Source organism: Lathamus discolor, chromosome 1, assembly GCF_037157495.1.
Source record: "Lathamus discolor isolate bLatDis1 chromosome 1, bLatDis1.hap1, whole genome shotgun sequence".
Lineage (NCBI taxonomy): Eukaryota > Metazoa > Chordata > Aves > Psittaciformes > Psittacidae > Lathamus > Lathamus discolor.
Window position 1 is genome coordinate 730,086 of NC_088884.1, and position 14,095 is coordinate 744,180.

The window sequence follows — 14,095 nt, forward strand, 5'->3', positions numbered from 1 at the left end:
CAGTGCCCAGCCACCGCCTGCAACTCCCCAAACCCACGTCATGGTCACACTGAGGCACCTCCTACAGTACCACATGGAACCATAGAACATGGACTGGTTTGGATTGGAAGGGACCTTAAAGCTCCTCCAGCTCCAACCCCTGCCACGGGCTGGGACCCCTTCCACTGGAGCAGCTTGCTCCAAGCCCCTGTGTCCAACCTGGCCTTGAGCACTGCCAGGGATGGGGCAGCCACAGCTTCTCTGGGCACCCTGTGCCAGCGCCTCAGCACCCTCACAGGGAAGAGCTTCTGCCTAAGAGCTCAGCTCAGTCTCCCCTCAGGCAGGTTAAAGCCATTCCTTTTTGTCCCATCTTGTCCCAGAGAAGAGCGCGGCTCATCCAGGGCTTTCTGGATGCCCCCAGCTGCGCCGTGGAGCTGTTTGATGCATTTCATGTCCCCAGCCCCACTGCAGGATGCACGGTGGGTGCACAGCTCACCTGCTGCTCCAGGCAGCATTCCCTGTCCTACCCCCGAGCCTGGAAGCGGCCAGGAGGGTCCTTGCATGGCCTGGCCAGCTTGGGGCTGGCAGCATGGGCCTGGGGAGGGTGGTTGGCAAAGGGAAGCTTGTTGGATGTAAGGAGTTCTGTGCTGTGCGGGTGGTGAGGCTCTGGGGTAGGGTGCCCCGTCTGTGCTTCCATGGTTGCACAGGGACACGCACAGGGTCATGGGGGGGATGAAGGGCACAGACCAGGATGGCTTCAGGGACCTTTATTGCGGCCAGTGGCCGGCTGCACCACGGGCAGGGAGCAGGGTGCTGGGTGCAGTCCTACAGGGGTGCTGAGTGCTTGGTGCTGGGTGCCGGTGCAGCTTTAGGCGCTGCACTTGCAGACAAAAGGTTTCCTTTTGGCACAGGAGTCGCTGAACCAGGGCTTGAGATCTAGAAGGGAACGTGGCCGTCACCGGGACACGCGTGTGTGCATGTGTGTGTGTGTGCCCATGTGTGTGTGTGTATGTGTGTGTGTGCACATGTGTGTGTGTGCGTGTGTGTGCATGTGTGTGTGTGCGCGTGTGTGTGTGCGCGTGTGTGTGTGCATGTGTGTGTGTGCACGTGTGTGTGTGCACATGTGTGCACTTGTGTGTGTGTGCATGTGTGTGTGTGCACATGTGTGTGTGCACGTGTGTGTGCACGTGTGTGTGCATGTGTGTGTGTGCATGTGTGTGTGTGCAGGTGTGTGTGTGCACGTGTGTGCGTGCACGTGTGTGTGCACCTGTGTGTGTGTGCACGTGTGTGTGCATGTGTGTGTGCATGTGTGTGTGTGCACGTGTGTGTGCACATGTGTGTGTGCACGTGTGTGTGTGCATGTGTGTGTGTGCATGTGTGTGTGTGCAGGTGTGTGTGTGCAGGGTGTGTGCACGTGTGTGTGTGCATGTGTGTGCGCCCATGTGTGCGCATGTGTGTGTGTATATGTGTGTGCATGTGTTCACGTGTGTGTGCACGTGTGTTTGTGTGCATGTGTGTATGCACGTTTGTGTGTGTGCATATGTGTTTGTGTGCATGTGTGTTTGTGTGCCCGTGTGTGTGCATGTGTGTGTGTGTGCACGCAGTGCGCACATACGTGCGCATACATGTGCGTGTTTGATCCCGCACAGCATGTGTGTGCTTGTGCACATGTATGTGTGTGCGCATGTGTTCATGGGTGTGCACACCCAGGTGCCACCCACCACCGTGCTGGTGGGGGCCAGGGGGACTGGGGACACCCATTGACTCGGGATGCTGGTGACCAGGAATGCCGGTCACCATGGAGAGTGGTGACCAGTGGTCACCAGTGGTGCCAGGGACCAGGGATGCCGATGGCCGGGGATGGGGGTGTGGGGGATGTCAGTGTCCATGTTTCCATGTCTCCATGCCCCCATGTGCCCGTGTCCCCATATCCCCATGTCCCCGTGTCTCCGTGTCCCCATATCCCCATGTCCCCATATCCCCGTGTCCCCGTGTCCCCATGTCCCCGGTGTGGCGCTCACCGCCCGTGTCCTGCAGGGCGGCGCAAGTTCTCTTCTCGGCGGCGGGCGCCTGGTGCCAGGAGCCATAGTCCAGCTCGGAGCTGTCGGACCAGTGCCAGCGGTGGCTCTGCAAGGGGGGGACACCGTGACGGCAGTGGTGACACCGGAACATGGCGGGTGCTGGGGGGGCCGGGTCCTGCGCTCACCCCCGCTGGACGGTGCAGCCCGATCCAGAGGCCACCGCTGCTGCTGTCCTCGTCGTCCTCGTCGCTGTCGCAGGGGCCGGAGCCCAGCATGGTGGCGATGGTGCGGTGCTCCGCGGAGCTGTGCACCGACGCCAGGTGAGCCTCAGCCCCGAAGCGCCGGCAGAAGGCCTGTGGAGGGACGGGGGTGACACCGGTGCTGGCCCCACCGCGGGACCTGACCCTGAGCCCCCATCACCAGCATCAGCCCTGGGCACCAGCACCAGTGCCTGCCCCCGAGCCAGCCCTGGCTCCTCAAACACCGCCCCAGACCCCGCATCCTCATCCCAGCCCCAAAGCTCCAACCCAGCCCCTGGTCCCCCCTTGGCTGCACCCAGCAGGAGGGGGGGCAGAATGAGTGCTGCGGTGCCCACAGTGCCGCACAGGGCAGAAATAGGGCTGTGGGGGGATGTCCCCGCAATGGGAACAGGGGTTGGGGACTGGGACTGGGACTGGGAACTGGGACTGGGAATTGGGGTCTGGGAATGGGACTGGGGGTTAGGTCAGGGTTTGGGGGCTGGGACAGGGGCTGGGGGCTGGGTGCAGAACTGGGGTCGTGGCCCAAACCGCCCCCCACTTTGGTCCCTCCAGGCCCCTCCTCACCTCTGCCTGTGTCCAGCTGAGCTCCTCACAGAACACCCGGTAGCACCCGTCCTGGAAGGACACCCAGCCCCAGGCACAGGCGGCCACGTCCTGCCCTGCAGGGGTGTCAGGCCCCAGTGTCCTCCCCGTGCCCCCCTGTGCACCCCATGTCCCCAGTGTCCTCCCCTTGTTCCCTCGTGCTCTCTGTCTCCCCATGTCCCCCCCCCCGTGTCCCTCTGTGTCCCCGCATGTGCCCCTGCGTTCCCAGTGTCCCCCTGTGTCTCCCCACATTGCCATCTCCCCATGCCCCCCATGTACCCCATGTACCCCACGTCCCCTGTGTGTCTCTGTGTCCCTGCACTCACCGTGCAGCCGGGGCAGCAGCAGGAGGCAGCTCAGCAGCCCCAGTGTCCTGGTGGGGCCCATCAGTCCCTTCCCGGGGGGGGGGCACTGGGCAGGATGGGGGATGCTTAGCTCCATGCTGAGCCCCCAGACCTCATGGCAGGGGCATGGGCACCCCAGCCTGGCCAGGGGGGAGGCTGTGGGGTGCAGCTTTGGGGGTCAGGGTGCTCCAGCAGCACACAGGGAGCAGCAGTGGGATGCAGAGCCGGGAGTACAGGGATGCAGGGTTATGGGGTGCAGGGTTGTGGGGTGCAAAGTGAAGAAGGGGTGTAGTGGTGCAGGGGGTGTGAAAGGTTATGGGGTGCAAGGTACAGGATCAAGGAGTGAGGAGAGATGAAGGGTTATGGGGGGGTGCAGGGTCAATGGTTGCAGTGTCATGGGGTGCAGGGGTGCAGAGTGTGGGTTGCAGGGGGAGCGAGATGCAGTGAGCAGGGCTGCAAGACAGAGGGATTTGGGGTGCAGAGGTGCATGGTGTGAGGAACAGCACATGTGGTGAACGCAAGGAGACAGGGTGCAGGGTGTGGAGTGTGGGGTGCATGGGTTCAGGTTCATGCTGTGTGGTATAGGAGTGCTGGGATACAGGACAGAAGGTGCAGGGTGTCATGTGCAGGGGTGCAGGGTACAAGGGTGCAGTCATACAGGGCTGCAGGGGCCTGAATGGCTGTGGCTGCAGAGTGGGGTTGCAGGGGGAGCAGGGATGCAGTGATCAGGGGTGCAGGACAGAGGGAGTTGGGGTGCAGCGTGCAGGGGTGCAAGGAGTGAGCAGCAGGCACGTAGATGCAGGGAGCAGGGTGCAGGGAGCAGGGTTACAGGGATTTGGGGTGCAGGGGATTGGGGTGCAAGGAGCAGAGGTCAGGGCGCAGGGTCTGGGGTGCAGGGCGCAGGGTCTGGGGTGCAGGGCCGTGGCGCAGGGTCTCCAGCGGGGCAGCGGCCGCCCCACGCCCAGAGCAGCCTCAGGGAGAGCCGCAGCCCCCGAGCCCCGGGGCCGCAGGGACTCACGTGTCGGTGCTCGGTGCTGCCGCGGCGCCGGCCGGACCTGCGCACCGCCGCCTGCTCCGGGGAGATTTATCCATGCCGAGCCCGGGAGCCACCCGCCGTGTCACCCCAGGGCCGCATGTCACCCGGCCCCACAGCGTCACCCGGCCCCACAGCGTCACCCGGCCCCACAGCATCAGCCCAACGCAACCGGGCCCGGCCCCACAGAAACACCGGCCCCCAGTGCCGCAGCTCAGCCACGCGTGGCCCCGAAGCCTTTGATGGGAGAGATGAAAGAGGCTCCATGGGCTCTGCATGACGCGTGTGCTGCGTGTGCAGTGTGTGATGTGTGATGTGCTGCAAGTGCCACTTGTGCCACCTGTGCCACGTGTGCCGAACGTGCCGCGTGTGATGCACGTAACGTGCGTGACGCATGTGCCGCGTGCCATGGGAGCAACGTGAGCAGTGGATGCTCTGGATGCAGTGGGTGCTGTGTGTGCAGAGGGTGCTGTGTGTCCCACACCACCAGTGCTGCCTCTCACCTCATGCTGGCTCCTGCACAGCTGGTGGGTGCTGCCGCTGTGCTGATCACCAGTAACGGGGATTCTGGGCACAGGGAGAAGCATCCAGAACTCAGGGTGCTCCACTGGGAAGTGTGCTGTGCAAGGGATGTGCACTTTGTAGCCCTGGGATGAGGGCAGGGGGTGCCCAGCTCCCTGCGGGATGAGGGCAGGGGATGCCCAGGGGATGCCCAGCTCCCTGCGGGATGAGGGCAGGGGGTGCCCAGCTCCGTGCGGGATGAGGGCAGGGGTGCCCAGCTCCATGCGGGATGAGGGCAGGGGTGCCCAGCTCCATGCGGGATGAGGGCAGGGGGTGCCCAGCTCCGTGCGGGATGAGGGCCGGGGATGCCCAGCTCCGTGCAGGATGAGGGCAGGGGATGCCCAGCTCCGTGCGGGATGAGGGCAGGGGATGCCCAGCTCCGTGCAGGATGAGGGCAGGGGGTGCCCAGCTCCGTGCAGGATGAGGGCAGGGGGTGCCCAGCTCCGTGCAGGATGAGGGCAGGGGATGCCCAGCTCCGTGCGGGATGAGGGCAGGGGATGCCCAGCTCCGTGCGGGATGAGGGCCGGGGATGCTCTGCAGGGACAGCCCCAGCGGGTGACCCCGGCCCCACCGCAGCCTCACCCCCTGGCCGCGGTGCCGGTTCCTGGGTGCCTCCGTGTCGCTGGCTCCGAACCCGGGGGTCCCGTGCCCGGTTCCCGCAGCGCTTCACGCCCCGAGATCAAACCCTGCAGCGGCCGCGGGACCGGCGCCAGGGCTCGGCGCTGCACGGCCCGGAAAGGAAGAGAAGCTCCCCGCGGTGCCACGGGCTGGGGCTCAGCGCTTGCCGGGGGACTCGGCACACAGCGATGGGGTTTGATACCCATCTATGGGGATAGGCACGCAGCCGTGGTGCTCAGCGCCCTGGTTTGGCAGGCAGCGCGGGGCAGCGGCTGTAATGGAAAGCTACTGATGGGGAAGGAGCCGCCCGGGCTGGAGCCTGCGGCACTTGACAGGGCCCAGGGACCGCGGCAACGCTGATCGCCGGATACCGAGACAACGAGAACGCTGATAACGGTAACGGTGATAACGATAACGGTGATAGAGATAACGCTGATAACGAGAACAATGATAGTGAGGACAAGCCGCCCTTCCAGGAAAGCAGAAGTGGGCAACGGCCGGTGATGCTTCTCAGAGCCATGTCAGCCGGTGGCTGGGGTGGAAAATGGGGATGGGGTGGCTGAAAGTGGGGACGGAGGGAGAAGTGATGTAGAGGGGATGCTGGGATGCAGGGGTAGATGTGGAGTGGGATGCTGGGGTGCAGAGGGGGATACAGAGGGGGGATGCAGGGGGGATGCAGGGGGGATGCAGGGGGGATGCAGAGGAGGGATGCAGAGGAGATGCAGGGGAGTGAGCCTTTGGGTCTTGGTTGTGTCAAGAGCCGACAATCACAACGGTCACAAACCAGCCTCAGCCCCAGCTGTGCTGAAGGGGGAGCATGGCCGGTGCTGAAGGGAGATGCTGGAGGTGATAAACACACCAGGACACCCCATTTTGGTTATGGTGATGGTCTTTGCCCCCTCTCCAGCCATGTCATGGCCCGGGCATCCCTGGGCTGGGTGCTGGAGCCGGGTGAGCTGCGGTGGTGTTGGGGGTCAGAACACTGCAGAATGTGTCTGTGTGTTCCCCAAACATGAGAGGATGAGGAGCAGCAGCATCAGCACAGCCAAAGGGCAATTGTGCCGGGTGCCAGGAGGGACCACACAGCACATATGGGCTCCTACACAGCATATATGTGCTCCTACACAACATATGTGGGTTCCTACACGTCACATATGGGCTTCTATGCAACACATATGGGCTCCTGCACAGCATATACAGGCACTACAAAGCATATGGGTGTCTACACTACATAAACAAGCTCCTACACAACAAACAGGTGCCTAAACGACGTATATGGGCTCCTACACAGCTTACATAGGCCCCTACCCGACATACACAGGCTCCTACACATCACATATGGGCTCCTATATGGCACGCATGGGCTCCTACACAACATATGTGAGTGTCTACATAATATGTATGTGCTCCTATACAACACATACAGGTGCCTACAGATCATATATAGAACCTTAAAACCACAGAACCAACCAGGCTGGAAAACAGCTTTAAGCTCATCCAGTCCAACCGTTCCCAGCACTGCCAAGGCCACCACTGCCCCATGGCACTGAGGCCTCATCTCCACAGGATATGAACACTGCAAGGCCGGTGCCTGCAGCCCTGCCCTGGGCAGCCTGTTCCAATGCTGAGCACCCTCTGGGGCAGGAATTGTTCCTCAGCTCCATCTAAACCTGCCCTGGGGCAGCTTGAGGCCGGTTCCTCTTGTCCCATCCCTTGTTCCTTGGGAGCAGAGCCCAGCCCCTCCTGGCTCCATCCTCCTGTCAGGCACTTGTAGGGAGCCATCAGGTCCCCCCGGAGCCTTCTCTTCTCCATCTGAACCCCCCAGGTCCCTCAGCCGTTCCCCATCACACTTGGGCTCCAGGCCCTGCACCAGCTCCATTCCCTGCTCTGGCCCCGCTCCAGCCCCTCAATGTCTCTTGCAGTGAGGGGCCCAGAGCTGAACATTCAAGGTGGAAAAGGTGGCACCCCGTGAACCTCATGGAGTTCAACGAGGCCAAGTGCAAGGTCCTGCCCCGGGTCAGGGCAACCCCCAGCACAAACCCAGGCTGGGGGTAAGGGATGGAACAGCCTGAGGAGAAGGACCTGGCCCGCTGGGGGAGGAGAAGCTCCCCATGGCCCGGCTCCCGTGTGCGCTTGAGCCCAGAACCCCCAGGGCGTGAGCAGCAGCGCAGGGAGGGGACGCGTGGTCACACGGAGCTTCTTTGCTGTCCCCTCCCTTGCTGGTGCACTGATTCCATGGTAATTCCCCTCCAACCCATCCCATGCCATGATCCGCTCCCCAGGACACTGCGGTCCCACTGCTGCTGCCCCACAGGAGGTGTCACTGATGTCACTGGTGCCACTGGTCTGACTGGTGCCACTGGTTCTAACTGATACCACTGGTGTCACTGTTAACGCTGATATCACTGGTCTCACTGATGTCACACTGATATCACTGGTCTCACTGATACCACTGGTGTCACTGGTCTCCCTGATGTCACTGGTGTCACTGGTCTCACTGGTTTTACTGGTCTCACTGATCTCACTGGTGTCACTGGTCACATTGGTGCCACTGGTCTTACTGATGTCACTGGTATCACCGATGTCACTGGTCTCACTGGTGTCACTGGTGTTGCTGGTGTCACTGGTCTCGCTGATGCCACTGGTCTCACTGGTCTCACTGGTGTTGCTGGTGTCGCTGGTGTCGCTGGTGTCACTGGTGTCACTAGTGCTGCTGGTGTCACTGGTCTCACTGATGCCACTGGTCTCACTGATCTCACTGGTGCTGCTGGTGTGGCTGGTGTCGCTGGTGTGACTGGTGTCACTGGTGCTGCTGGTGTCACTGGTCTCACTGATGCCACTGGTCTCACTGACCTCACTGGTGCTGCTGGTGTCGCTGGTGTCACTGGTCTCACTGATGTCACTGGTCTCACTGGTGCTGCTGGTGCCACTGGTGTCACTGGTGCCGCTGGTCTCACTGGTGTCATCAGAGCCGTTGCAGAGGTGCTGCAATACCAGCCCCATTCCAGGAAAGCAGAAGTTGGGGGTTCCAGGAACGCGCCCCTGGAGCAGCCATAAAAGCTCTGAGCGCTGGAGCCGGACCAGCTGGGACACAGGGAGCGACCGAGGGACCAGCCTGGGCCGCAGCACCCACTGACCACCAGGGACGCACCGGAGCTGACCGGTGAGTGCCACGGGAGCCCGCACCCATCCTGCCCCCAGCCTTGGGGTCCACAGCCCCACCCATCGTGCTGGCGCTGTCCCACCCGCAGGCAGGATGCGCTCAGGGCCCCGGCTCCCGCCTCGCCTGCTCGGCTGCCTGCTCCTCGCTGCCTGCCTGGGAGGTGACTCCCGAGCCCGGCCCTGGGACCCCCCCGGGTCGCGCCCGAAACCCCGATCCCTTGAACCCCTGAACCCCGAAGCCACAACACCCCCATCCCTGACCCCCTGATCCCGAAGGCCTCATCCCACATCCCTGATACCTCCTCCCTGATCCCAGCTGCCTGTTCCCAGCTCCCTGCTCCCTGCTCATTGATCTCCACTCCCTGCTCCTTAAACCCCAATTCCCAGCCCCAGTCCCTGCTCCCAGATCTCAGTTCCTACTCCCTGCTCCACAATTCCCAGCCCCTGGTCCCCAGTCCCTGATCCCATCCTCATCTCCATCCCATAGCAACCCAGGTCCCAGCCCTGCCCATGGAACCCCTCGCAGGGACTCCCCTGAGGGAAATGGGGGTGTCCCTGGATGGTGGGTCCCATGAAGGGGGTGTCCCCAGGGGGGTGACCCTGGGTTTGGGGAGCAGTGGGTGCTCTGGGTGCCCCCCATCACTGTGTGCCTGGTGCATTGCAGGGTGCCTGGGTGCCCCCCCGGCCCCTGCCACTGTGCAGGGGGGGGTCGCAGCCTCCTGCCCCCAGAACTGGCGCTACTTCAGGGGCTATTGCTATGGGTTCTTCCAGCAGCAGCTGAAGTGGGCCGAGGCTGAGGTGGGTCCGGGGGGTCGGGGGGGGTGTCTGGGAGTGCTGGTGCTGGGTGCTGACATCCCCATGCCCCCAGGCTGAGTGCGAGCGCTACGGGCCCATGGGGCACTTGGCCTCCATCCACAGCCAAGGCACCGGCCGCGTCCTGGCCGCGTACCTGCAGAGCCAGAGCCAAGCCGCAGGCAACATCTGGATCGGGCTCCATGACGAGGAGCACGTGAGTGATGTGGGGCTGACCCGGGACACGGGGACACTGTGGGGACATGGGGGATACCGGCCCAACGTGGACACAGCCTGGGACACACAGACCCAGCATGGGCACCCAGGCACACGTGGGGACACGGACACACCATGGGACACACAGACCCAGCATGGGCACCCAGGCACACGTGGGGACACGGACACACCATGGGACACACAGACCCAGCATGGGCACCCAGACCCAGCATGGGTGCACAGACACAGCATGGGGACATGAACACACCACGGCCCCACTGACCCCCATAAGACACACGGACCCCCATGTGCCTCCAGTCCCGGCAGTGGAAGTGGTCGGATAACTCAGCCTTAGACTTCACCCACTGGGCCCCGGGACAGCCCAACAACATGTGGGACAACGAGGACTGTGTGGTGCTGCACTACCTCTCGGGTGAGCCGCGAGGACAGGGGCGCATGGGGGCACAGGGGGACATGGGACATGAGGGTGCGTGGTAACCGTGGGGGAGTTGGGGTGTCGGTGCTAAAGGGGTGATGGAGGTGACGGAGGTGGGGTGACGGGGATGGGATGATGGAGGTGGAAAATGGAAATGGGGATGGTGGAGATGGGGGTGATGGAGGTGGGGTGATGGATGTAAAAGTGTGACGTGGGGTGCTGCTGACGGAAAGGGGGTGCTGGTGGGTGCCGATGGTGGAAGAGGGGTGCTGAGGTGTGCCTGGGGGTGCTGGTGGTGCAAGGGGTGCGCCGGTGGTGGAAGGGGGGTGCTGGGGGGTGCAGGCGGTGCCTCTGACGACCCTCTGCCCGTGCCCAGGTTTCAAGCTGTGGCACGACTACCCCTGCGACAGGAAGTTCTCCTTCGTGTGCCAGCACCGGCTCTGAGGGGCTGCGCCCTCGAAGGGGGGACCCTGGGGAGCCCTCCCGCCTGCACCCCGCGGCGCGCCCCCAGCCCCGCGCTCCCTCGTGCGCCTCCCCGTGCCCCCCCCCGCACCCCTGGCACCCATAAAGCTCGTCCCCAGCACCCAGCCCCCGCCTGCTCTCCTCCCACCGCGCGAGGGGGCTCCGCCGGTGCCACCCCCGAGACCGCCCGCTCCCCGTGGCTGCGGACAGCGGGGCCAAGCGGGGCTGCGAGGACCCCCCTGCCATGGGGCGGCTCCTGCTGCCCGGGGGACCCCCCTGGACACAGCAGAGAACGCACGGGGCCAGGGGTGCTCGGGGGGACTTTATTGTAGGGGGGGGGACGTGGAGGTCCGGGGGTGACGGGGGGTGACGGGGGGGACGCCGGTCTCCGGGTGCCCCTCCTTAGGCCGCGTATTTGCAGAGGAAGGGTTTCCTCTCGCTGCAGGACTCGATGTCCCAGGACATGAAACCTGCAGGAGAGGCGCCAGCTCTGGGGCCAGGCCCCATAACAGCCCCCAACTGCCCCCAACCACCCCCAACTGCCCCCAAACACCCCCAACTACCTCCCAACCCCCACATGCCCCACATCACCCCCAACGACCCCCAACTACCTCCCAACCACCCCCACCTGCCCCACATCACCCCCAACTGCCCCCAAACACCCCCAACTTCCCCCAACCACCCCCACCTACCCCACATCACCCCCAACTGCCCCCAAACACCCCCAACTGCACCCAACCACACCCAAGTGCCCCCAACCACCCCCAACTGCCTCCCAACTGCCCCCAGCTGCCCCACATCACCCCCAACCACCCTCCAGTACCCCGCATCACGCCCCATCCCCTCCATCACCCGCATCCCCCCCCCATCCCTGTCGGGCTCTCACCGGCCGCATCCTCCAGCGCGGCGCAGCGCGGCCCCGCGGCCCCGTCGTCCCCGTCCCAGGCCGAGTAGCGCCGCCGGGACCCGTCCACCCAGGACCAGGCCTGGCCCTGGGCACCGCCACGGGTCAGCGGCAGGGGCGGGGATGGGGACAGGGGCAAGGATGGGCAGCGACAGCGACAAGCAGGGACAGGAAAGAGATGGGGCAGGAAGGGATGGGGACAGGGACGGGGACAGGGACGGGGACAGGGACGTGAACTGGCAAGGACGGGGATGGGAACAGGGATGGGAAGGGATGGGCAGTGACAGGGACAAGGATGGGGACAGGGACATGCAGGGACAGGGATGGGCAAGGAGGGAGATGGACAGGGACAGAGATAGGGTGGATGGATGGATGGATGGATGGATGGATGGATGGATGGATGGGTGGATGGATGGATGGATGGGTGGATGGATGGATGGACAGACAGACGGATGGGTGGGTGGGTGGGTGGGTGGATGGATGCGCTATGGGCAGCACTGGGGGCATCGCAAGGGGCACCCACCCGCCGGTAGAGGCCAATCCAGACGTTGTCATCATCGTCCTCCTCCTCGCGCTGCGGGTGCTGGTGCCGGTGCCGCTGCTGGTGCTGACTCCGGCTGATGAAGGCCGCCAGCGCCCGGTGCTCCTCGGGGGTGTGCAGCGAGGCCAAGTGCCCCCCGCCGCGGGCAGCCTTGCACCAGGCCTGGGGGCACAGGCAGGTCGGGGGGGACCGCAGCCATGGACGCACACGCACAAACCCAGAGACCCCGCACCTACCTCTGCCCGGCGCCAGCTCAGCTCCTGCCCGAAGTACCCATAGCAGTGCCCCCCCAGCGACAGCCACTCGCGCGGGCACGGCCCCGCCTGCACCCCTGCAATGGGGACTGAGGTCAGCCCTGGGACCCCCCCATAGCCCTGCCCATAGCCCCGGCTGCGGCCAGACCCCTGCTTAGGGGGCTGACCCTGGATCACTGCGTTTTGAGGAGCTGGGGATGGCAGAGGGTGCAGGCAGGGGGTGCTGAATGGGTGCTGGGTGCAGGGGGTGCTGCAGGGTGCTGCAGGGTGCTGGGTGCAGGCGGTGCTGCAGGGTGCTGGGTGCAGGCGGTGCTGCAGGGTGCTGCAGGGTGCTGGGTGCAGCGGGTGCTGCAGGGTGCTGCAGGGTGCTGGGTGCAGGCGGTGCTGCAGGGTGCTGCAGGGTGCTGGGTGTAGCGGGTGCTGCAGGGTAAAGGCAGGTTTTGGGGCGCTGCGGGGTCTCACCTTGCAGCCGGGGGCTCAGCACCAGGCAGCCGATCAGGCAGAGCCCCAGGAGAGCCGCGGGTCCCATCCTGACTTGCGCCGAACTGGGAGGCTGGAGCAGGCCGAGGTCTTTATAGGGACGATGGGCGGGGGATAGGACACGGGTGATGGGACACGGCGGGGAACCACACCGTGTGTGACCTGCACTGACGGGAGCGCCCACGGCACCCAGGGCTCCTGGTGGCACCCACACACCAGCGCTGGGCGCGCTGCCCAGCCGGGATCAGATAAGGAGCAGGACCCGGCACCGCGGCGGCTCCAGGCAGACACGCGTGGTGGCTCCGGCCACGCTCCCAGGGGACACGCGTCACGGCTCCCGACATGAGCCCAACGGACACGTGTCACGGCTCGGGACGCGCTCCAGACAGATCCATGTCACGGCTCGGGACACGCTCCCCAGGGACACGCGTCACAGCTCCGGGCACGCTCCTGATGGACACACGATGGCTCCGGCCATGCTCCAGCAGGTCGCTCTCCTCACCAGGACCCAGCCTGGATTCACCCATCTGCAGCTTCTGGGCCCCCAGTGCACATCTGGGTGCAGGACGGGGCCCTGATGTGACATCAGGGGGCAGGATGCCACCCAGTGCAGGTGTGGGGTGAGGATGTCACCCAGTGCAGGTGTGGGGTGCAGGATGCCACCCAGTGCAGGTGTGGGGTGCAGGATGTCACCCAGTGCAGGTGTGGGGTGCAGGATGCCACCCAGTGCAGGTGTGAGGTGAGGATGTCACCCAGTGCAGGTGTGGGGTGCAGGATGTCACCCAGTGCAGGTGTGGGGTGAGGATGTCACCCAGTGCAGGTGTGGGGTGAGGATGCCACCCAGTGCAGGTGTGAGGTGAGGATGTCACCCAGTGCAGGTGTGGGGTGCAGGATGTCACCCAGTGCAGGTGCAGGACGGGCCCAGCTCTGGGCAAGTCTCCCCAGGGCTGCTCGCGCAGTGACACCCCCAGCCCTGGCTGAGAGTCAGGACGCGGCCGGGGGGCTGGGGCTGGTGCGTACAGAGGGGACATCGCCGCAGGGACACCAGTGACACCTCCCGGGCACGTCCCCAGCGGGTCCCTCGGCACGGGGACATTGCTGCCTCTGGCACCGCGAGCAGGCAGGGGTGCGAAGGGGTGCGAAAGGAGGAGGTGCAGGCAGGGCGCAGGCAGGGGTGGATGTCAGGCACAGGCTGTGTGCACTGCGGGCGCTGTGGGTGCTGGGGGCAGGCTGTGGGTGCTGGGGGCAGGCTGTGAGCTGTGGGTGCAGGCTGTGGGTCCAGGCTGTGGGTGCTGGGGGCAGGCTGTGGGTGCTGCGGGCAGGCTGTGAGCTGTGGGTGCAGGCTGTGGGTCCAGGCTGTGGGTGCTGGGGGCAGGCTGTGAGCTGTGGGTGCCGGGGGCAGGCTGTGAGCTGTGGGTGCTGTGTGTCTCTCACACTGTCCCCAGAGCCC

The 14,095-nt window shown here is 64.7% G+C and overlaps 3 protein-coding genes across 3 annotated transcripts; 1 reads left to right on the forward strand and 2 right to left on the reverse strand.

Moving 5' to 3' along the window:
- Nucleotides 1-750: 750 nt before the first annotated feature.
- Nucleotides 751-4,251, reverse strand: LOC136006746 (struthiocalcin-2-like). Its single transcript, XM_065664810.1, has 6 exons — nucleotides 4,205-4,251; nucleotides 3,169-3,253; nucleotides 2,825-2,919; nucleotides 2,186-2,353; nucleotides 2,001-2,106; nucleotides 751-915 (listed from the first exon to the last, which is right to left on the reverse strand). Exons 2-6 carry the CDS (start codon nucleotides 3,227-3,229, stop codon nucleotides 848-850), a joined length of 498 nt encoding a protein of 165 aa, XP_065520882.1. The 5' UTR covers nucleotides 3,230-3,253; nucleotides 4,205-4,251; the 3' UTR covers nucleotides 751-847.
- A 4,195-nt stretch (nucleotides 4,252-8,446) lies between these two features.
- On the forward strand, nucleotides 8,447-10,591 carry LOC136006721 (C-type Lectin CRL-like). Its single transcript, XM_065664794.1, has 6 exons — nucleotides 8,447-8,561; nucleotides 8,650-8,721; nucleotides 9,225-9,358; nucleotides 9,429-9,569; nucleotides 9,887-10,001; nucleotides 10,381-10,591. Exons 2-6 carry the CDS (start codon nucleotides 8,655-8,657, stop codon nucleotides 10,446-10,448), a joined length of 525 nt encoding a protein of 174 aa, XP_065520866.1. The 5' UTR covers nucleotides 8,447-8,561; nucleotides 8,650-8,654; the 3' UTR covers nucleotides 10,449-10,591.
- Nucleotides 10,592-10,768: 177 nt separating this feature from the next.
- On the reverse strand, nucleotides 10,769-12,873 carry LOC136006734 (dromaiocalcin-1-like). The gene is made up of 5 exons (XM_065664801.1): nucleotides 12,628-12,873; nucleotides 12,148-12,242; nucleotides 11,894-12,073; nucleotides 11,353-11,458; nucleotides 10,769-10,936 (listed from the first exon to the last, which is right to left on the reverse strand). The coding sequence occupies exons 1-5, from the start codon at nucleotides 12,692-12,694 to the stop codon at nucleotides 10,869-10,871; spliced, it is 516 nt and encodes a 171-aa protein (XP_065520873.1). The 5' UTR covers nucleotides 12,695-12,873; the 3' UTR covers nucleotides 10,769-10,868.
- Between the last annotated feature and the right edge of the window lie 1,222 nt (nucleotides 12,874-14,095).